The 24,742-nt window shown below is 42.2% G+C and overlaps 1 protein-coding gene across 4 annotated transcripts in view; it reads right to left on the bottom strand.

Moving 5' to 3' along the window:
- LOC108118554 (protein Tob1-like) overlaps positions 1 to 24,742 on the bottom strand; it is a 463,756-nt gene that overhangs the window by 68,071 nt on the left and 370,943 nt on the right. The window contains exon 4 of one of the 4 annotated variants that reach the window (XM_070280415.1): positions 16,218 to 16,263. The exons of 2 other annotated variants lie outside the window; for them this stretch is intronic. In XM_070280415.1, coding sequence (XP_070136516.1) covers positions 16,233 to 16,263 — 31 coding nt within the window. In that variant the 3' untranslated portion in view covers positions 16,218 to 16,232. Of the gene's footprint in view, positions 1 to 16,217; positions 16,264 to 17,506; positions 17,529 to 24,742 lie in introns of those variants that run through there. One more of the 4 variants, XM_070280419.1, reaches the window with a different exon arrangement.

Raw genomic sequence — 24,742 nt, 5'->3', positions numbered from 1 at the left:
AGTGAAATTTACATTGGGACATTTCCAATCATGTTTCTAGCTTTTCCGTCTCGGTGCCCCATCTGAGGTGCCCGGAAGCTAGGTTAAGAGATGCCCCTGCTTGTTTTAGCAGGTCAAGTCCGATGATGGCATCAAAGGAGGACAAATCTGGTAGGAAGAAGAGCGTACCCTTCAAGTTAAACATGGAAACAAAGCATTTTTTTGTTATTGTGGTAACGGCATGGATGGAAGGTACCAAGAATGGTGAATCTACTGGGCGGACGCCTTTTAACCCTTCGTATGGACGGATGAAATTTTTTGACGCGCCTATTAAAAGCTTAATTTCTACACCTGCTACTCTTCGTCTGATGGCGGGTAGCAGGGACTTTTCCCTACAAAATTTATGACGTCCGAATCGTAATCATTAATAGCGTCGTCGTCAATTTCCTGGGCCGCGCTTGAAGCTGCGGCGGCATATTTGTTCCCAGTTTCGCTCACGCCCTGCGCGACGTGATTACCCCTCTGCCTTTTGTGTGGGGCAGATCGATCGGACTCAGCCGGCTTCCTGTTTTGGTACGCCGGGGCCTGGGATGGCCTTAGCATTTTGGACAGCGATGGGTCGATGTCCATGGGTTCAGGGGCGCCTTCACTGTGTGGGGCGGAGTGTACTTGCGCCTTGTGTTGTTTGACGTAGTACGGATTTTTTCCAGCATTTGTTTGTGTATTTGCCTGCGCAGAGGCCTGTCGGTATTCTTGCGCTTTTGGGTGCTGTTTCCTATCTTTATCCTCTTGGCTTTTGGCAAATGAAGCCGCGAAGGAGCATCTTTCGTGGTTGGATTCTACTTCTTGTACCAAAGCGAGAGCTGAAGGAATATCTTTCGGTTTTGCCGAGAAAAGGACATCCGTGAGGCTGCGCTTAAGCCCCGAGATAAATACTCGGAGTGCGTCATCCCGGAATTCGTCACACAAAACTTTTGCCGCCGAGGCTTCGTACGACATGGTAGCTTTGTTGGTGAGCAAGGTGAGTTTTTTCTCGACCTCGTCATAGTATTGCAGAAGGGTCATATTTCCCTGCCTAAGAGTACCCATTTCCTGCTCGATAACGTGCATCTGCCGCTTATCATTGTACGTAAAATCGAGTCGATTTATAATCGCGTCGAAATTTAGTACAGTGCTAAACGAAGACAGTACGGCATCGGCAGGGCCCCTTATTTTATTCCTAATAATAATAACCGCCTGATAATGGCGCGAGAAAATATAATATGCGGCTACTGCCGCTTGTCTCCAGGAGACGTATGCGTCCTGTGCTCCCGAAAATTCGGGGAGGGACTTGACGGCGTCTAGGGGCTCGTCACACTTGACGTCGTTCCTAATTTCTATAGGCTCATATTTTTTTATTTGGGGAGCCTCTGCTTGGGCGGGAGTGGTTTTTCTTTCGTTGACCAGTTCGGTCAGATGGTGTATAGTCAGGCGCATTTCGTTTGCTTTGCGCTGGTGTTCGATATTGGCTTCTTGAACAGCATGTTGAACGGCCGCCTGTATGGTGGCTGTCAACTGTTCCATGCTGAAAGCCATGTTCGCGAGTATGGGAGTGCTAGCGTTAACGCTTTTAGGGGTGGAAGATCTGGCCGGCCCTTCGGTCTCCGACTCAGAATCGCTAGAGAGTTGTCTTATGTTTCTATATTGTTGAAACGGATTGCTCATGTGGAGCTGCGGCTATAAAGTCGCCCGAAAGAAAAAATATTTATGTATGAATTTTGTGCCGATGGAGGCGATTGGACTGGTAAAGGGGTCGCGGGGGCTGAGCTGCCGATTTAGTTGTGTGCGGGCTCGTCAAGTTGCGCTACTGCTGTGTCAAGTAGCGGTAAGGTAAGGGGTGCGCGGGGACTGAGCCTTCGCTTATGCAAACAGAGAAAAAAACAATAACAACAACAAAGTGCCACACTGCATACGCGGCCGTATGGAGTGGGGAAACAAAACGGAAAAGAAAAATAAGTAACCAAAACTGCGCGGCTAATACCAAGAATTCTTGTGTAACAAAAAAGACATATAAAAGGTGAATTAAATACAGGCGATTATATAAATTATTTCCGATCGAAATTTAAAATTTTCTGCCAGCGATTTTTTGGTTTTGGTTAGGAATTTTTATTCCGCACTTTTTGTGTTATATAGAAATATTCATTTTTTTATTTACAAAAACAGAAATGCAAACCATATTGGGACAATAATTGGTTCACAAAATGAAATGGTTTAAACATTTTATAATAGATAAAAAATGTTAATGCTAAACCGTCAGCCAACTAATAAAGATTATTTAAATTTTAAAAATTTTATGGGGCTGCAGTTTTTTATTAGCGTAAGGCACAATATTTTACTATTCTTGTCTTTCTTTCTTTTTTTTTTTATTTTTTAATACACAAAGAAAAATTCATGCAGACTTAGAAAAACTGTGTAAATAAAAGTGCTCACTTACATGGTTTTTTACGATGGGCGCCAAATAATATAAATTGGGTTTGTGTAATTATGTTGTTGTTGGTTATCCCTCGCTGCAGTCGGTGATGCCGCAGGCGCCGGAGATATGTTGTAAGATAATTACCCCTGGCGGTTGCCGGGGGGTGTTGCTACTCCTGGTAGGTATCGGTTGAGATCCCTGGCGGTTGCCGAGGGAAGATCCGCTCTGTGACAGAAGTTATGATGGGAGCACTTGCCCCGTTGTCACGGCCCTTGAGGCGCGGTGACCAATTCAACAAATGAATTTAAAAGTTAACGACAGTGCCGGAGATTGGTTTTATGGTGCTCTTTATAGTATGAGACTCTGACACAACCTGAAACTTAAAGCTAACAAAAAGTATTTCATAGCGGCCACGCAAATGTGCAGTGCTTGTCAGCAGTTTGGCCAGAGCGAGCTCTTAAATAATCGGACATTGCCGCTGCTTGGTTAACTTCAGTTAACATACATGTATTGATGATACAAATACATTCAAACACAAGTACCTGTTTTCCGTTTTCGAGGATCAATAGGTTTTAGGGTTTATGCTAAGAATCAAATTTTTTGTGTATATCCAAAACCTAAAGAAAGAGTTTGAAGTTGAAATAAAAAGATAAAAAAATATGAGCGAGCTAGAAATTATACTTGAGGATTCCCAACCAGCTCTTAGTAATATTTGTGTATCGAACGCTTCACTTTTATTATTAATTTGTATTGGGAAGAATACCCAAGAAGAACTTTTTAATAATCTAAAGGATGATACTCTGTCATCAATATACGATTTACTTACACCAACATGGGGTTATGAATTAACTACCATCGAGGATAATATTTATGTCTCGGACACTCAAGAAAATATATTCGAGGAATTCGACGACGACATACCTGTTTCTCCGTGCTTCATTCCGGAGACTCCAGAGGAAGTGGAAAAAAACAGAAATTTCTTTCCTAGATTATGACCACATATTTTTTGAAATAAATGACGGAAATGATAATTATAAAAGATTAATGGATGAGGAATTCGATAACATTTTAATTGATTGGCTTGGAAATGTTACTATGTTACTGTTTAGGTGAGGGGCCGTTGTGCCGCTCAGCTGAGCTTAAGAGCGCATCCGCGCTCGCTCCTCTATGCACTCTCGCTCTCTCGTCGGCCGTCATCGATCGTCCGTTTATTCTTCTAAGTTAAGTTGAGGCGCTGAGAAAGCGCCGACACTTCCTCAGCGGATGGATCTCACTGCAGACTCAGCATCGGTAGGACTGTGTACCTCGGGTACATCTGCTCTCCAATGACTGGGCGCTGCGTGGACGTGGTGACATCGTGCTGAATATGAATATTTGGCCCTGATGAGACGGATCATCAGCTGATTGCCCCCGTGTATCGTGATGCGATGCGTAAATTGCACAAGGAGTCGAGACAGAATTTTGCTTGCAACCTGAATCCGATTCCGAACTGATGTGTGGGCACATCTCCCTGATCCTTGTAATTTTCCTTGTAAATATGTCTAATGTCCGTTGCTGTAACTGGTGTTTTGTGGTCATCTGTAAATATCTCCGTCATTGCCTCTGTCTGGTCTGCGTTCGCGTAATCGTTAAGTCTTAATGTCGCGTCCGTCCTAACAGCCGTTAGTATGAAAATCAAAAAAAATAATTTTGTAACTAAGAAAGAATAAAGAAAGGAACAAAGGGGAAGGTCAAAATTTTGTGAGGATGATTAACGTAGATTGTCCTTGTGGACCACCCTCCCTTTAATAAGAACCGTGGTCCCCAGGTCTTCATCAATAACCTCTTCCGAGCACAGTGGTGTACGTTTACTTCCCAGCCGTTTGTTTATTTTCAGGAACATCTTATCGTTGAAGTACCTGTTGAATTTTTTTGCTAATTGATGCCTCGAATTCCGCGGATTTTGAGTGTAAAATGTAATCTGTAATCTGTAATGAAATCTCTCCACTTGGCCGTTTGATGTGCTGTGGTGCGTTAGAAACGGTAATGTTATAGTTGTTCAGGAGAATGGATTTTATGGTCTCGGAATTTAAGGTTTTCTCGTTATTGCAGTAGACCGTTTCCGCTTTTGAAAAAAAATTCGCTATTTGCATTGTTGGAGTTTTTACGTCCACAATAGCCCTTGACGCGATCACCTGTACTGTGGCGAATTTCTAGAATTTTTCCACACACGTAAGGAAAAGAGTTAGGTCTGTGGAAAAAATGTCAATGTGGAGGATTTCCCCACCAGAAGTAGTTATAGGTGTTTGTGCTACTGCTTGTTTGGATGGGTGGCGTTTGTACTTTGCCATGGCACAGATTTTGTTTGATGCTACACTTGTTGCTAGTCGGAACATTTTTGGAAAAAAATAGTCCTTTAGGACTTGCTTCACATTTTCCTGGACTTCTCGATGCGCTCTATTGTGATCGGTTACCATGATCTCTTTCTGTTCGGTTCCATCCGTTATGTCCTGTAAAAAGTTTTTTGAATGTCTGAAAGGCTTTGTAATTTTCCCCTATAATTTTGACAAAGGCACATTTTACTGCGGGGGGAACGTCCTCGGAATCTGTTTTGATAAAGTTGACATTTTCTGCCATAGCGAACTGGATCTTCTCGGATCAATTATTAGTGTGGAAAATATTTGCAGTAAAATCGAGTTTCGAATTCACTTGTTTAAGCAAGTCAAGACCGATAATTCCGTCAAAATCTTTCAGAACTTTGAAAATGAAAAATGGTGATTTAACTTTAAATATGGAAGCAAAACATTTCTTCTCGATTTTTGTAAAGCCGTGGATTGACTTTACGTTAAATGGGGTGTCCATCGCCACGACTGTAATGTCCTTATCATATTACTATGTACTTACTCTATTTTTCGTAATATTTTGCTTGTTTTAATTAAAAAAAAAATTCTCAGTGTACTTTTTTATGAATAGTAAAAATGAGTTGGCTGCACAAATGCTTTCGTTCGTACTCAAATTTCAGAGAAAAATTTAAATCCCACGGAGAGGGGGCGAGGGGTATCTTTACAGCTCCCTTTATTTTTTATTTTTTTTTTTTCAGTATTCTTTCAGTATTTGGAAATGGCTTGTGCATCAATAAGAGCATCAGCTAGCATTCCTGTATTTATCATAAAGCTTAGAGGCCCAGACGACCGAGGGGCGCTCGAGAAACGATTTGTTAGTACATATTAAGCTATTTGAAATTTGTTAAGCTAAGAGGAGTTAGTAAGTAAATTTAAAATTCTATATTTTAAATTAGAGGGACAGGAAAGAGATGTAATAGAGTAGAGACCATTGTAGTTCGAACATAATACCCTAAAAGGGTCATGCATATGTCGAACTAAAACGGCTAAGGAACAGAGGACTAAAGTTTCGAGTCCTTCTATTAGGAATGTTGAAATTTAAGCGTGTTAGTAAATGCTGCTATCTACATCCCCGTTAATAAGGTTATGCAGAAAAACTACACCGAGCATTGTCCATCGATTTGTTAAGCTAGGTAAGTTTATAAGTAAAAGTCTGCTACTGTGGGATGGAAGCTGAAGATTTGTATCCCAGTATAGACCTCTTAGTGCAAATATTAAAAAGTTCTTTTGTACAGATTCTATGCGGTCCTTATGCACTCCATATTGGGGACTCCAGACACATGAACCGTACTCTAGTATAGGACGGACCAAGGAAATAAATAATGTTTTGGTTATATAGGGGTCATAAAATTCTTTTGACCACCTTTTGATAAAACCAAGGACTCTTTTAGCCTTATTAACCATTAAGGAAATATGGTCGGCAAATTTAAGTTTGATGTCTAATAGGATGTCGAGATCATTAACCTGGGTTAATTTTAGGCAATTAACCAATAGTTTAATTTAATCTAAATTAATCTAAGGCAATCCCATTAATAGAATAAGTAGCTTGCAGAGGGCAAGAACGATAAAAAGACATATGTTTGCATTTTGATCCATTAAGTATTAGATTATTAGCTAAGACCATTTTTGAAAGTTATTAAGGTCAGACTGAAGACTGCATTGGACAGAGATGGATTTGTACTGAAGCCAAAGCTTTACATCATTTGCATACATAAGAACTAGAGAGTTCGTTAAAGCAGGGGGCAAGTCGTTTATAAAAAGCGTAAATAATAACGGGCCAAGATGACTTCCTTGAGGGACGCCGGATGTAGCACGGACCAGACGGGACTGTATGTTTTTAAATAAGACTCTTTGTGTCCTTCCATCTAAATAGCTCCACGTTAATATCCACGTTAAGAGGTCTTTAGGAAAACCCAGCATATTCAGTTTACTCAACAAGAGTGAGTGATTTACTGAATCAAATGCTTTGCTGAACTCTGTGTAAATTAAATCGGTTTGGTATCCCTTACAAAAGCCATCTATGACAAAGGATGTCAACTCCAATAAGTTTGTGGTGGTGGAGCGACGCTTAATAAAGCCATGCTGACAAGGAGAGATGATCGAAGAGCAAAGGTGTTGCAAATGAGGGGTAATTAATTTTTCAAATAACTTTGGAATTGCCGACAACTTAGAGATGCCTCTGTAGTTGACAGCCTCGGACTTTTTCCCTTTTTTATGTAGGGGAATTATAAATGATTCCTTCCACTTAAGAGGAAAAATCGAGGTTTCCAAAGATAAGTTGAAAAGTCTTAGAAGAGGTTTGCACCAGGCCGTGGCGCAGTATTTTAGCACACACCCTGGTACTCCGTCGGGGCCTGGCGAATAAATGGGTTTTACCCTTAAAAGACCAGATAATAAGTTGTTCTCAGAAAGAAACGGACAGAAAATAAGATTTGCTGCTAGAATGTTATATGCGCAAGGCTGATCTGTCAATTTAGGCGGAGAATAAGTTGTTTGAAAAAATTCTGCGAATAGATCGGCAATGGCCTGATCAGAAGTCGCAGAGGAAATTTCAAACGTAAGCAGGGGTGAAAAAGATACGTGTTTACGCTTAGTGTTTACAAAATTATAAAACTGCTTTGGATCCTGAGTAAATTGAATCCGGCAGCGGTCAATATAATTCCTATAACATTCAGCGTTATGCACGGTAAAATTCGACCGAGCTAGTAGGTATCTTGAGAAATCAACACTACTGCAGGTTTTTTTATATTTAAGTAAAAGCTTATTTTTTTTTATTTTTAGGTTAGTGAGGCACCTTGTATACCAAGGAGGATTTGTTGAAGCGGACGGGTATTTCCAAGGCACACATGAGTCAAAAAATTTATTTAAAGTACTGTAAAATTTTTCTAAAGTGACATTAAGATCAGTGCATGCCAGAATATCGGACCAATCGTATGTATCAATAAGGCTATTAAGTTTCTGAAAGTCAGCTTTACGGAAGCAGCGAATCTTATTTGCCACGCATAGAGACATCTGATCGATACCAGGAATAGTTTCGATAGAGACCTCCAGCGTGGGGTGATATGGATCCTCTGGGGTTGAAAGGGGAAAGGCTCTGGAGAGAGCGGTACCATCAGGATCAGATACAAAACATAAGTCTAAGAGCCGACCTAGTGAATTTCTAACATGATTGATCTGACCTAGGGACATGTCAAACATGCCCGCGGTGAAGTCATGGTGAGTGATAAGTGACAAAGATGGTGAGTTATCGACGTTGGACCACTTTACTTGGATTATTCCCACGGAGGTTGGCGAGGATTGTCCCTACAGTTCCCTTTTTCACTGTTTCGTTTTTATACCCTTGCAGAGGGTATTATAATTTTGTCCAAAAGTGTACAACGCAGTGAAGGAGACATCCCCGACCCTATAAAGTATATATATTCTTGATCAGGATCACCTCCTGAATTGATATGAGCATGTCCGTCTGTCTGTCTGTTTCTACGCAAACAAGTCTCTCAGTTTTAAAACTATCGACTTGAAACTTTGCACACACCCTTCTTTCCTTTGCACACACCCTATAATTTGCCGTATACAAGTCGGAACGACCGGGATCGGCCGACTATATCCTATAGCTGCCATGTAACTGATTGATCTGAAATGGTATAACTTTGGTATTTTTAGAGTTAGAGACTTCAAATTTTTGGCAAAACATAACGACATGCCAAATTTCATAAGGATCGGCCGACTATATCCTGTAGCTGCCATATAACTGAACGATCGGAAACGACGCAACTTTCGTGTTTTTAAAGATAGAAAGCTGAAATAACGTACAGATTCTATTTTTGGTTAATTGATCCAACCTACCAAATTTCATAAGGATCGGCCGACTATATCTTACAGCTGCCATATAAGTGAACGATGGGAAATGGTTTTTGGTAGATATACCAACTTGGGTATTTTTAAAGATAGAAGTTTGGGACTTTTCTTTAGATTTGGTCAAAGGTGTGCAACGCAGTGAAGAAGACATCTCCGACCCTATAAAGTATATATATTATTATTATTATTTTTTATTATAATAAATTGTGTTATATTATGAAGTCGTCATCGAACTACCGAACTGAGCGGACTGCTTTGTCCGAGCTCCGGGAAAACTGCACCATAATACAGCTAGTCAAAAAACTGGGGTATCCCAATTTAAGCGAAAAGACGCTGAACTACTATTTATTAAAAGCAATAGACAAACTTTTTATAACAGTTGTGATTTGCTAAACCAAAACAAGTGCATTGTTTAAAAAAAAAATAAGTGCCACGCAATGAGCTCATTGAGCAACAATCAAAACAACGAGCGTAGAAGTTCAGTGAACCAAAGAAACGGCTTCTACTCTTACTTTTCAACCCGCGATACCGAAGTGGAAAAATCGGCGATTAAGAGCAACCCGGCTTTTCTGACTGCTAAACCCAAAGGGCAAGGTCTTGCTCACCCGCTCTGCTCACTCCGACTTCCGCGTCATGGAGTTCGCAGTGTAAAACGCCCCTTCAATATAGGAAACAAATTTCGCAACAACAACAAGCAGTGCTACAATTTCTGCAATCACAGCGACAACCACTGGAACTCAAAGTACCGCGACGTCAACGACTACAGCGAGTACAAAAACAACAACTTCGGAAAGTGCCAAAGCGGCCACGGCCACACAGACTGGAATGGATCGCTACATCCAAATTAAGCGCAAGCTTAGCCCGCAGAGTAATCCGGCAGGCAGTAAAACAAACATTAACCGTGTCATGAAGATCGACAAAAAACCAGACAGATCCACTACTAACAGATTTGCCCTACTGGCGGAGGTTGAGGAAAACCAACCAGCCCAAGACACCGCAAAAACACCCAATCCCCCTCCAATCTTTATTAGGGAGAATAGCTCGAGTGCCCTGTTCAACAAAATTGCGTCGTTGATCGGGAACGGTGACAACTTTCATGTTCTTCCGCTTATCAAAGGGAACATCCATGAAACAAAGGTGCATACCAATACTGAAGAGCACTTCCGAATCGTGTCCAAAATCTGGACACTGTACAGAAAAACTATTACACGTACCAGCTGAAAAGCAGTAAGGGCCTACAATGGTAGTAAAGGGAATAGAAGGGAATCTGGAAGGGAAATTCCAATTCAGCCTAACTCTGAAAGCACTCAATAGCCCCAGAACAGCCACACAGCAAAACGTAAACTATGATGCTTACCCTCCAACAAAGTATGATGGAGCTTATGTCATTCATGAAAACGACCATGATCACCATGTTACAGCTGCTCGTAACACAACAGTTTAAATAATCTTATGCTACTGGTGGAAACGCATCTTACAAGCAAATACAACTTTCAATAAGAGGCTACACAATCTACCACACAGATCATCCAGATGGGAAAGCCCACGGCGGAACTGGAGTTCTAATCAGAGAACGCATGAAACACCATTTTCACAAAAAGTTTGCAACAAACTTCTTGCAGGCCACATCGATACAAATTCAGTCAAGCAACGGAATCCTTTCAATCGCTGCCGTTTACTGCCCTCCTCGTTTCTCAATCTCGGAAGGACAATTTATGGACTTCTATAATTCACTTGGGGATCGATTTATAGCCGCAGGAGACTACAACGCCAAACATACGCACTGGGGATCACGTCTAGTGACTCCGAAAGGAAGACAATTGTACAATGCAATTCTAAATGTGAAAAATAAACTGGACTACGTTTCCCCTGAAGGTCCCACATACTGGCCATCAGACTCGCTAAAGCTCTCAGACCTTATTGATTTTTCAGTGACAAAAAACATACCTCGCAATCTAATAAGTGCCAAAGAAGTCTCGGACTTATCATCACACCACTCGCCTGTGCTTCTAACGCTTCTTCAAAGCCCAGAAAAAACCGAACACCCCTTCAGCCTGACGACACCAAAAACGATATGGCTAAAAAAAAAAAGTACGTGACTGCCCACATAGAACTCGCCCGGAATTTAGCATGGAATCGGACATCGACTACACTACGAGTGCCCCGGAAGAAGTACTCGTTGCGGCAGCTAAAATCTCTACTCCACATGGGAAAGAAGTAGACCGAAGCAAATACTTCAAATCTAATCAGCTAATCGAACAGCTCGTGCGAGAAAAGAGGCGCACGCGTCGTGATTGGCAGAACAGCAGATCACCAGCTTCAAAGCAACGCCATAAGGAAGCAACCCGATCACTCGATCAGGCTCTTCACCAACAGGAAGAAAATCCACAGCAGAGGTACATCCAGAATCTCTCGCCAACAAGCACAAAGCACCCAACTGGTTAATCATCTCATAATAGTGGAAAGGTGCCTGTCCGACTGGCGCATTAAAATAAACGAACAAAAGTGTAAACATATAACGTTTACTCTTAATAGACAAACATGCCCTCCGCTTTTACTAAACGGTATGCAGATCCCTCAAGCTAACGAAGTAACGTACCTTGGCGTCCACCTTGATAGACGACTTACCTGGCGTAAGCACATCGAATGCAAAAAGATGCACCTAAAACTGAAAGCCAGCTGCCTCCACTGGATCATAAACTCACGATCGCCACTGTTCCTGGACTACAAGTTACTACTGTACAATTCAGTCCTAAATCCAATCTGGACGTATGGCTCCCAGCTGTGGGGGAACGCGAGCAGCAACAACATAGACATCATACAGCGCGCATAATCAAAAATCTTGAGAACTATCACAGGGGCACCTTGGTATGTTCGCAACGAAAACATCCACCGGGATCTGGGCATCCTCGCAGTGAAAGACGAAATCCAAAACCAAAAAGAGTCATACAAAGAAAAACTGTCTTCGCACCCAAATTTTCTCGCTCGGGGATTGACTCGGGTTTCTAGCGTATCCCGCCTGAGACGCAACGACCTCCCAACACAGCAATCGATTTTTAGGGCCGTCTAACTCCGTATCAGTTAATTTGACTGTTAGTTAAGCTAAAAATATAAGATTTGATACACCTCTTGATAGTCTCGCAAAGAGAAGAATCCAGAATTAAAAGCAAGGTTAAAAAAAAAAAAAAAAAAACTTATCCGATTTAGATGGTTACTATGATAATAATGTCCAAATTGATTTAAGACGTTTATGTTTCGAAATATATAAAAAAAATGACAAAAGAAATAAAAGAAAATGTAATTTGTTATAAGAAATCATTAATCTCTAAGAACACTAAAAATATAATTAACAATAACATAACCGATAAAAAATAATTATTTTTTAAAAATAAAACGAGTAAGCAAAAAGTTTTTGATGAAATACACAAAACTTGTACAAAAAAATTTTTACGTCGAAAGTTCGTTAAAAAGAGTTGCATGATACTTGGCAAATTGATTCAGTTGAAATGATTCCTTTTTCCAATCAGAATAATGGATATAAATATTTACTAACTGTTATTGATACATTTTCAAAATATGCTTTTGCTAAGCCTGTAAAATCAAAATCGGCATTGACGTATTAGAGACTACAAAAATGCTGCACGCAGACAAAACCAGAACTTAAAGAAGAAAGATAATTCGTTACTCGTTACTTTAGTGTATGACACTAAAGGAATAAGATACAGTGGTGCATATGCAAATATTTTCACCACTCCTTCTCACCGCGGTATATCTAATTCAAAAGATTCTTTTTTACTTTAACCCTAGCGAAGTAATACATTTTGTGTGCTTAACTTTACATAGAGCTTTATTTAGAACATCTGAAATCATATTTTTGGTTAGAACATATTCAATATCAATGACTTTCTTCTTATATAGCATCCATGAAAACTCGCATTCTTCGCTAAACATTGGGCGCTCTGGTTGTCACTGCAGATCATCAATGTTGGCGCCGTCGCGAAACCCATCTCAGATATCAGCTTCAGAGCACGTAAGCAACCTCCTTAGCTGTTGTTGAAAGCGCCACATACTCAGCCTCCGTGCTACTGAGTGCTATGATGCCCGCTTTTTAGACTCCCACGAAAACGCTGCTCCAGCCATATAGAACGTCCAACCACTGAACGATTTGCGGTCAGTACAGTCACCTGCCCAGTCTGCATCCACAAAGCAGTGAACAGGCACAAAAGTTCGAACAAAGTGCAACTTCAAGCCCGAAGTTCCTTATGGGAACTAGCGGCCACCTCATGTTCCTTATGGGGTCACTGCACCTCTGAGCCAACTTTGCCACACAATGAACAATGTCCGGCCTCATAGTCATTGCTAGGTACATAAGTGATCCAATTAGCGATTGATACTGCTTCTGGTTGACTCCTGCATTCTTATTAAAATCTTCCATGCCATAATCTCGTAACAGCCTGCATATGGCCAATTGCCACACTGCCCGTTTCTCCATTCCGCTCGATCTTCATGCTTAAAAATGATTCAGCTCTCCGCCATCTACTACTTCAAATTCCCCTGCGATTTGAAGTTTTATGTCGACAAGGTCTTTTTTTCTGGAACAAGCAATAATTAGATCATCGACATATAGAACAATTAAGTTAAATTTTTCGCCGTGGTTCTTGGTATAAATACGTGGCTCACTAGGACATTGTACAAAACCAATACGCTGAAGAGTACAGTCCAATTTCTGGTTCCATTCACGCCCACTCTGCTTCAGTCCGTATAAGGACTTGTGCAACCTCAACACCCTTTTGGATCCGCTGTATCCACGAACCCTTCCGGTTGCCGCATGTAGACTACATCTTGTAGGTCGCTATTGAGATACGCAGCTGAGACGTCCATTTGATGCATAAACATTTTGTTCTCGACAGCCAGTGCAATCACCAATCGAATGGAATACCGAGCCACTGGGGAAAATTTTTCTGTGTAGTTTATGCCGTACTCCTGTCCAGAACCTTTTGCGACTATGCGAGCTTTAAACCGTTCCACGTTGCCGTACTGGTCTCTTTTAGCCGTAAACACTCATTTGCATCCAATAGTTCTCTCGCCAGGAGGAAGATTTACAAGACTCCATGTCTTGGTGGACTGTAGTTGAGAATAATCCTTCTGCATCGCAACCTTCCATTCTTCAGCCTGTGTCGAGCTCAAAGCCTCCTTGACTCCACTCGGTACTTGGACGTTGCCAACACCAATAGCGTTCGTAGCGTTACGTGGTCGTCCTGGCCTTCCATTACGAATTATCTTAGGCCTACCTGGGCCTCGCTGAACTCTGTCGACGCTATCAACCAAATCGTCTTCACCATCTTCGGCTTCCGTCTGTTCGTCCCTTGCATGATCTCCGTCATTTCCATCGTGACCGCCATTTTTCTCCTCACCAAAAACGCTTCCGTTACTGCCAACTCTACGGTCGATATATCGTTTTTTGCTATATCATGCTCAAAGAACACCACATCTCTGGCTTCCTTGATAGTTTGCATATCAGGATTGAAGAGTCTATACGCTTTGGCAGTTTCTGAATACCCAACCAGGATATGCTCTGTTCGTTCTTTGCATGATCTCCGTCATTTCCATCGTGACCGCCATTTTTCTCCTCACCAAAAACGCTTCCGTTTTCTGCCAATTCTACGGTCGATATAACCTCGTTTTTTGCTATATTATGCTCAAAGAACACCACATCTCTGGCTTCCTTGATAGTTTGCGTATCAGGATTGAAAAGTCTATACGCTTTGGCAGTTTCTGAATACCTAACTAGGATATGCTCTATTCCTTTCTGAAAAAATTTTCTTTTCATTGTCTTGTCTAGCACAATTGCCTTTGTACCAAACACCTTAAGATGGGATACGCTGGGCTGGGAAGGCAAAGAATCACGCGTACGAATCACATAGACTGGACAACAAAACTATTACAATCATTTCGTCTGGGACTGATTGATTGATCTCTTGTAATTTCTCGATGACGTCACTGAAATTCAAATGCAATGTGACACTGTCTGACTCTGACATCTTCATATACAGCATTTGTTTAAACAACTGTATTTTACGCGCTGGTCCACTATGCATGTGAACTCCAGGCATGTGTTTAACATAATAAATCTGTGACGCAATTCTATAATAAATTATACTGCGTGTAAAGGAAAGAAGGGTGTGTGCAAAGTTTTAAGTTGATAGCTTTAAAACTGAGAGACTAGTTCGCGTAGAAACAGACAGACGGACAGACAGACGGACATGCTTATATCAACTCAGGGGGTGATCCTGATCAAGAATATACATACTTTATAGAGTCGGAGATGTTCCTTCACTGCGTTGCACACTTTTGACCAAAATTATAATACCCCCGCAAGGGTATAAAAGTGGTACAAACTATTCCAAGATGGACGGGAAGATGCCAATGACGAGCCTCGCTCTCGACGCCCAAGCGCGTCAACAACTGATTAAAACTTTCAAGCAGTGAAGAAAATTGTTTTGGAAAATCGTCGAATCACAATCAGAGAAATTGCTGAAGATGTCGGGTGTATGTATGAAGATGTATATCGCTTGGCTCGTGCCATGAAATTTTTTCAAACTTGGCACACACCCTTTTTTCCTTTGCACGCAGTATATAATTCGGAACAGACTATATCCTGTAACTTCCATATAACTGAACAATCAAAAATAACCCAACTTTCGTGTTTTTGAAGAAAGCTGGAACTTACCAAATTCATAACGATCGGCCGACTATATCTTATATCTTATGGTTTTTGGTAGAAATACCATCTTTGGTATTTTTGAAGATAGACTTTTGGGACTTTTTTTTAGATTTTTTATTATAATAAATGGGTTCTATTTTCATATTTTTATAAGGAACGGCCAACTAGCGATATATATCCGGTTTTACTTGCAAGGGTATATCAATTCATGAAGTGCTTAATTACTAATCGTGTATCATTACACGTCCTTGGTGTGTTTACGTTACGAAGTAGAATGATCGAAGCTCCTAGCTTCATGCATACCACTCCAATGATATTAAAAACTCTTTAGGATTTAATATCTTGAAGGATGTTTCAAGTATGTTTCCCGATCGTGTGTCCCGAAAGGTAGAAACCCCCTCGTGTCCAGCTGCCATGAACAAAGATAGTGGATTCTTCCCGGCTTTTGTCGGGCGGTGCGCCCATTGGGAACCAAGATAGGGGAACCTATGGTGGGGATCTTCGAGATCAAAGGTTATTTTTAGTTGACGAAGAGGCCTTAAAATAAAAGTTTTAGTAAAGTTGTATGCTATTTTTATTAATACTGGGCTTACCATAAGTAATCACGGCAATCAATAAATTAAACTTCCCAAGCTCTGCGCAGTTGAATGCAGGGCGGCAGACCATTAATTTTTTTACCTGCTGCGCTCGAGAACGACCGGGCGCTCTATTGTCGGCTCATTCGGAATCATTCGCCAGTTTTCATTGTGGTTGCGATATTTAAATCAACAGTGGCTAGTTAAATTTCCAGGACTAAAAAATACAGAGATCTTGAGTCAACCCAAATCCAATCCAACGTAAATTAAAGAATTACGTAAAAGGTAATAGCGCGTCTGTGAAAAAAATCAAAACGGGCTCCTCTATAAACGTGAAAGAAGACATCACGAAACATAATCAAATACTAGATTTTATTCTTGTTTTTTCAAAAATTTCCGCTCCGGTGAAACGTGTCAAGTGCGATGGACAAATCGAATTCCAGACATGCAAGAAGGAAGGCTTTTGATTCAACATCAACGTTGCGTGTAAAAGTAAAAGAAGTCATGCAGGTGTTAATGATATCAATTACAGATTTTCTTTTGTCATGTGAGTGTTGGGATTAGGATTAGCCAGCTGTAAAAAATTTCTTGGATTTATGGCTTTGGCTAGCTTTTTTAACGAGGGTCTAATGCATACTCAAAGAAAATGTGTAAAAGGTGGGCCAATTAAAAATCACCTTTTGAAATGGCTATAAAATGAAAAGAAGTCAATATTTTTCAATTCTGATTTTTTTTTTATTGTAAAGCTTAATTCTTCCGGTTTAATGATAAAACACAACATCATTCATGTGGCTACCGCGAATGGCGTGCCAGTAACCGATGCGATCAGACCAATTTTTGACAACATTCTCGAGCGTGTGGGGCTGTATCTGGCCAATAACTCGCCGATTCTGGCTTTCAGGTCCTCAATTGTTTGTGGATTCTTGGAATAACATTTATCCCTAACGGCACCCCAGAGATAATAGTCCAATGGCGTCAAATCGTAGCTACGAGGCAACCAAGCGACCTCGGCGCTCCGGCTAATAACGCGTTCGCCGAACTTCTTGCACGATTGTGGCATTGCTTGTGTGGCACGGTGCGCCATCCTGTTGAAACCAAATGTCTTCCAGGTCCATTTTGTCGATAATAGGCCATAAAAAAGCGGTTACCATGGCTTGGAAGCGCTCGCCATTGACCGTAACGGCTCTTCCCGCACTGTCGTCTTTGAAGAAAAACGGCCCGATGATACCATTAGCCCATAATCCGCACCAAACTGTCACTCGTTCGGGATGCATTGGTTTCTCCACAATCACAATTCCGTTGCCCAGATACGGCAGTTTTGCTTATTAACATAGCTGCCAAGATAAAAATGCGCCTCGTCTGAGAAGATGATTTTTCGTACAAATCTGATTCGTTACTTTGGAAGTAAAATTTTACCATTTTCCAGCGTTGTTCGTTTGAGAAGCATTCCATTTTGTTACGCTTTTGTTTTGTTGCCAAAAAGCAGACAAAGTACACGCATCGTTAAGAGATCTTATAGACAGATCAGTTGTCAAATATTAGTAACACACAGATATTAGGAGCTGAAGAGGTAAATGAAGTTATAAAAACTTTAGATCAAGACCAGTTACCATAAACTAATTTTGAAGAAGCCATGAAAAAAGCAGAAGTAAGCGCAGCAAGCAATGGGGCAACACTTATTTACATTATTAAAATTCCCATAACCGACACCAACCTTTGTGAAGAACTTTTAATCAAACCAATAAAATTTGGTCAATATGTTAACAAAATCCAAAACGAAAATGAAATCAGATGAAAAGGAGTTTAAGTTTAACTACCGAACTGAGCGGACGTGCTTTGTCCGAGCTCCGGGAAAACTGCACCATAATACAGCTAATCAAAAAACTGGGGTAACCCAATATAAGCGAAAAGACGCTGAACTACAATTTATTAAAAGCGACAGACAAGCTTTTTATAACAGTTGTGATGTGCTAAACCAAAACTAGTGCATTGTTCAAAAAAAAAGTAAGAGCCACGCAATGAGCTCATTGAGCAACGACCAAAAGAACGAGCGTAGAAGTTCAGTGAACCAAAGAAACGGCTTCTACTCTTACTTTTCAACCCGCGATACCGAAATGGAAAAATCGGCAATTAAGAGCAACCCGGCTCTACTGACCGCTGAATCCCAAAGGGCACTGTCTTGCTCACCCGCTCTGCTCACTCCGACTCCTGCGTCATGGAGTTCGCTGTGTAAAACCCCCTCTACAATATCGGAAACAAATTTCGCACCAGCAACTAGCGGCGCTACAACTTCTGCAACAACAGCGAACACCTCTGCAACTCAAAGTACCGCGACGTCAACGACTACAGCGAGTACAAAAACAACAACCTCGGAAAGTGCCAAAGCGGTAACGGCCAAACAGACTGGAATGGATCGCTACATCCAAATTAAGCGCAAGCTTAGCCCGCAGAGTAATCCGGCAGGCAACAAAACAAAAATTAACCGTGTCCTGAATATCGATAAAGAACCAGACAGATCCACTAATAACAGATTTGCCCTACTGTCGGAGGTTGAGGAAAACCAACCAGCCCAAGACACCGCAAAAAAACCCAATCCCCCTCCAATCTATATTAGGGAGAATAGCTCGAGTACCCCGTTCAACAAAATTGCGTCGTTGATCGGGAACGGTGACAACTTTCATGTTCTTCCGCTTATCAAAGGGAACATCCATGAAACAAAGGTGCATACCAATACTGAAGAGCACTTCCGAATCGTGTCCAAAATCTGGACACTGTACAGAAAAACTATTACACGTACCAGCTGAAAAGCAGTAAGGGCCTACAATGGTAGTAAAGGGAATAGAAGGGAATCTGGAAGGGAAATTCCAATTCAGCCTAACTCTGAAAGCACTCAATAGCCCCAGAACAGCCACACAGCAAAACGTAAACTATGATGCTTACCCTCCAACAAAGTATGATGGAGCTTATGTCATTCATGAAAACGACCATGCAAACGCTTGTTCAAAACCAGAACATGGTGATACAGCTGCTCGTAGCACAACAGTCTAAATAATCTATGCAGGCGCTACGAATATCAATGTGGAACGCCAATGGTGTCTCACGGCATAAACTAGAATTGTCACAATTCTTGACCGAAAACCATATTGACGTTATGCTACTGGTGGAAACGCATCTTACAAGCAAATACAACTTTCAAATAAGAGGCTACACAATCTACCACACAGATCATCCAGATGGGAAAGCCCACGGCGGAACTGGAGTTCTAATCAGAGAACGCATGAAACACCATTTTCACAAAAAGTTTGCAACAAACTTCTTGCAGGCCACATCGATACAAATTCAGTCAAGCAACGGAATCCTTTCAATCGCTGCCGTTTACTGCCCTCCTCGTTTCTCAATCTCGGAAGGACAATTTATGGACTTCTATAATTCACTTGGGGATCGATTTATAGCCGCAGGAGACTACAACGCCAAACATACGCACTGGGGATCACGTCTAGTGACTCCGAAAGGAAGACAATTGTACAATGCAATTCTAAATGTGAAAAATAAACTGGACCACGTTTCCCCTGAAGGTCCCACATACTGGCCAACAGACTCGCTAAAGCTCTCAGACCTTATTGATTTTTCAGTGACAAAAAACATACCTCGCAATCTAATAAGTACCAAAGAAGTCTCGGACTTATCATCACACCACTCGCCTGTGCTTCTAACGCTTCTTCAAAGCCCAGAAAAAACCGAACACCCCTTCAGCCTGACGACACCAAAAACGATATGGCTAAAAAAAAAGTACGTGACTGCCCACATAGAACTCGCCCCGGAATTTAGCATGGAATCGGACATCGACTACACTACGAGCGCCCCGGAAGAAGTACTCGTTGCGGCAGCTAAAATCTCTACTCCACATGGGAAAGAAGTAGACCGAAGCAAATACTTCAAATCTAATCAGCTAATCGAACAGCTCGTGCGAGAAAAGAGGCGCACGCGTCGTGATTGGCAGAATAGCAGATCACCAGCTTCAAAGCAACGCCATAAGGAAGCAACCCGATCACTCGACCAGGCTCTTCACCAACAGTAAGAAAATGCACAGCTGAGGTACATCCAGAATCTCTCGCCAACAAGCACAAAGTACCCCCTGTGGAGGGCCCACCCAAATCTTAGCGCCCAATTGAAACGACCACCCCGATAAGAAACTCTTCGGGATGCTGGGCTCGCAGCGACAAAGACCGAGCTGAAACATTCGCCACACATCTCCAAAGTGTCTTCCAGCCAAACCCAGCCTCAAATTCATTCCTCCTGCCAGAAATTCAGCCAGAGTCCTCCCCTCAGCCAGCCGCACCTTCATTCCGGCCGAACGAAATCGAAAAAGTCATAAGAGGGCTAAAACCAAAAAAGGCTCCCGGTGGTGACCTATTGACCCCAAAAATTGACCCCCGAACTTCCAAAATGCGCTAAAGAGGTCGTCTGCAAACTATTTAATGGAATCATTAATCTTGGCTATTTCCCAAAAAAGTGGAAGAAATCCATCATTATAATGATACCGAAGCCTGGAAAAGACCACACAATTCCGTCATCATAAAGACCAATAAGCCTTCTATCTTGTTTGTCTAAATTGTTTGAAAAATGCTTGTTAACTCGCATAATACCACATCTGGAAGCTTGCAATATCATCCCGGCACACCAATTTGGCTTTCGAAGAAACCATGGAACCATCGAACAATTGAACAGATTAACATCCGAAATACGCTCAACCTTCGAACAGCGAGAATACTGCAGCGCTATTTTCCTCGACGTATCTCAAGCTTTCGACCGAGTTTGGCTCATTGGACTCATGCACAAAATTAAATCGTATTTGCCAACATACACCCACAAGCTACTGGAATCATACCTCTACAATAGGGTATTCTCAGTGAGATGCAACGCAGCTACTTCGGGCGACTACACCATCGAAGCTGGAGTTCCGCAAGGAAGCGCACTCGGCCCGTGTCTATATGTTTTGTATACTGCGGATATTTCTACGAGCGCACAACTAACAACCTCAACGTTTGCCGACGATACCGCTATCCTTAGTCGCTCCAGATGCCCAACGCAGCCAACAACCCAACTGGCTAATCATCTCACAATAGTGGAAAGGTGCCTGTCCGACTGGCGCATTAAAATAAAAGAACAAAAGTGTAAACATATAACGTTTACTCTTAATAGACAAACATGCCCTCCGCTTTTACTAAACGGTATGCAGATCCCTCAAGCTAACGACGTAACGTACCTTGGCGTTCACCTTGATAGACGACTTACCTGGCTGAAAGCCAGCAGCCTCCACTGGATCATAAACTCACGTTCGCCACTGTGCCTGGACTACAAGTTACTACTGTACAATTCAGTCCTAAAGCCAATCTGGACGTATGGCTCCCAGCTGTGGGGGAACGCGAGCAGCAGCAACATAGACATCATACAGCGCGCACAATCAAAAATCTTGAGAACTATCACAGGGGCACCTTGGTATGTTCGCAACGAAAACATCCACCGGGATCTGGGCATCCTCGCAGTGAAAGACGAAATCCAGAAGCAAAAAGAGTCATACAAAGAAAAACTGTCTTCGCACCCAAATTTTCTCGCTCGGGGATCTCGGGGTTTCTAGCGTATCCCGCCTTAGACGCAACGACCTCCCAACCCAGCAATCGATTTTTAGGGCCGTCTAACTTCGTATCAGTCAATATGACTGTTAGTTAAGTTAAAAATATAAGATTTGATACACCTCTTGTTAGTCTCGCAAAGAGAAGATTCAAGAAATAAAAGCAACGTTAAAAAAAAAAAAAAAAAAGATGTAAAGGAAAACTTTTTGCAAAAAGTTCCAAATGTAATAATTATTGTTTAGGTGAGGGGCCGTGGTGCCGCTCAGCTGAAGAGCGCATCCGCGCTGAAGAGCGCACCCGCGCTAAAGAGCGCACCCGCGCTGAAGAGCGCATCCACACTCGCCCCTCTGTGCCCTCTCTCTCGCTCGTTGGTTGTCGTCGATCGTCTCTTTAGGTACTAGTTTTTAAGTCAGTATTCGATGTAAGCAGCCCAATAAAGCTGAACGCGTTTCTTTTGGAAATTACTGAAGACGCCCCCGACTTATTTTTTCCACCCCCATTTCTGGAAGCTTTTGCGGCAACAACGCCCCCCTACAAACATTGGTCCTTCGAGACGGATCATTCCTGGATTTTCTTCTGCCAGCAGTTCTCGGCATTGTTCCGCCAAAAGATAAGTACATTTTTCCGTCCCCATCTCTCTGCCGGTCTTCAGCAGTGATCCGAACATTAAATTTCGTTCACACTGCTGCAAGATTGTTTTTCCCTCCGTGTCAACTCCAAGTCCGAGTTTTCCGACACAACGGCAGGTTGAGATTTTCTAATAATCTATAATAATCTTAAAATTCTGCAAATTTTTTCCATCCGTCTCCGTTTTGTGTGCTGCTCATATTCCTCGCCGTTTTCGGCCTCTCCGTTATCCATTCGCTTGCCAACGGTCGAGGCATATGTGCATCCACATACATACATACATACATACATACAATAAATCCGCGAAAAATTCGCAAGTGAACAGTGAAATTGTGTGGTGACAAAAAGAAGGCATAATTAATATTGGCCACCGGTGTGAATTTGTTCCGGAATTTGCAAATTCACCGAACAGTCCGCCGCTGTCGTAATATTTGTTTTTATCTTCCTCAATCAGTGTCATTTTTTACACCACATAACTTTTCTGTTCCCCCGATTATACAGTCCACTTATCAAAGCTCCACTGTGCCAACATATGCCCACATGCCCTTACATATATCCGTACCTGCATGCATGTCCATATATTTTCTGCCTTCAATTCCAGGAAATATATAACCGATAAAATTTAACATATACAGTCCACTTATCGAAGCTCTACTGTACCATCATATGCCCCACATGCCCTTGCCCTACTTGCATGCATGTCCATATATTTCCAAATATTTTCTGCCTCCAATTTCAGGAAATATATAGCCGATAAAATTAAAAAAAAAAATTAACATTTTCTAAAACCAACAATTATAAACCGCCATTTCACTACAAATCCGTGATTGTGTCGCTTAAATTCTCGACCTAGCCGTGTTGTGTTTTTCGGTTCTGTTTATTTTTCTTTGAGGTACGTACAGGGTGCCTTCACCCTGTACAGCTTCGTGATAATTAACCTCAATTGATTAAAAATTAAGATTTTCAATTAAGATTCAAGCCAAAGTTAAGTCCACCTTCCGGCTCCGCAAATTCAAAAATCGTTAAGAATTTAATATATCAGTGTACCATATATTAAATTCAGTACGAACCACACAAGTCGAAATATACATACATATTTAGACCGTCATCACTTTTTTCCGAACAAGCACGAATTTTCCGGTACTTTTTCCATTTTCCGTGCCTCCAACGCTGCTTCTACTCCGCATCAGGCAACATCCGCCTACAAACCGAGCAAACCTCGTCTCCTTTTGGGTTTTTTTTTGGTGCCTGAAGTTTTTCTTTCCACATTCGAATTGTGCCGCACAAGACTTTACTTTCCACATCGGCGCCACTAGTTCGCACTTGCTCCTTGTAATTGCCTTTCATCCGCGATCTCACCGTTCTCATCACATTAGTGCGACCGGCCACCACTTCGTACGAGGCACCTGTTGCGCGAGTCAGTCGACAAGCGCTGACCAGCGAATTGGACTCTGAGTATGCCCACGGGAGACGACAAAAAGCCGCGTTCGATCCCAGCCATCCGTCTGGACAGATCTCAATCCGCATCTCCGCGGACGCCTCTTTTGAAGCCTAAGGCTACCAGTGCTAGTCCAAGGGCAAAGAGTGACAAATCCGTCAATACAACCCCCGGTCCTTCACAGAAGCAGACTCGCTCCGTTGCGAAAATGGCTCCAAGTGCGGTCGAAGTGGCGTTGAAAAAGTTCATCGCCACAACAGATCGAATTAGCCAATTTGAGGCTAACATAAGTACTCCGGGCGCCCCAGAAACGGAAATAGGCTCCCAATATATGTGCGAAGTCCATCGGGACCAAATTCGGGCACTAAGGGAGAAGGTGGAGAAGAGCTATGAGAGCTGTTCCGATTTGCTAGCCGTGTCCGACGACAATGCGGCCGCCTCGACAGTGCAGGAAGCGAAGTACAGCTACTGTTACTCCGTCTATTCGAGATGTATTGCCCAGCTTCGGGAGAAAATTGCTTCCCAATCCACTCAGACTCCCGTCAATGTCCACACGCCCGCGCCTACAGGCTGCCGGTTACCTTCGGTGGATACCGAGGTCTTCGCGGGTGATTATCTTCGGTGGCCCACCTTCAGAGACTTGTTTACGGCCATTTACATCAAAACTCGCGGCTCACCCCGGTAAAGAAGTTGTTCCACTTACTGTCCAAAACAAGTGGTGACGCCCACGCCATTGTTTCTAAGGCTCCGCTTACCCATGAGGGGTTTGTCGCCGCATGGAAAAGCCTCACAGACCGCTTTGAGAACCGGCGGCTATTGGTCAACAGCCAGTTGAAGATCCTTTTCAACATCCAGTCTATTTCTCAAGAGTCCGGGGTCGCGCTGAAGGAGCTGCAAGCTACCATTCAGAGTTGTTTGACAGCCCTAGAAATGTCCTCCGTTAATGTTGAGGCTTGGGACTGTCTCCTTGTATTTATGATTTCGTCAAAGCTCCCCAAGGTCACACTTTCTATGTGGGAGCAATCCGTACATAATAAGGCCGAGATTCCAACATGGAAGGAATTAGATAACTTCCTGA

This window comes from Drosophila bipectinata, chromosome XL, assembly GCF_030179905.1.
Source record: "Drosophila bipectinata strain 14024-0381.07 chromosome XL, DbipHiC1v2, whole genome shotgun sequence".
In the NCBI taxonomy this organism is placed as follows: domain Eukaryota; kingdom Metazoa; phylum Arthropoda; class Insecta; order Diptera; family Drosophilidae; genus Drosophila; species Drosophila bipectinata.
The sequence above is the reverse complement of the archived record's forward strand: the minus strand, read 5'-3'. Positions and strand labels throughout refer to the sequence as shown.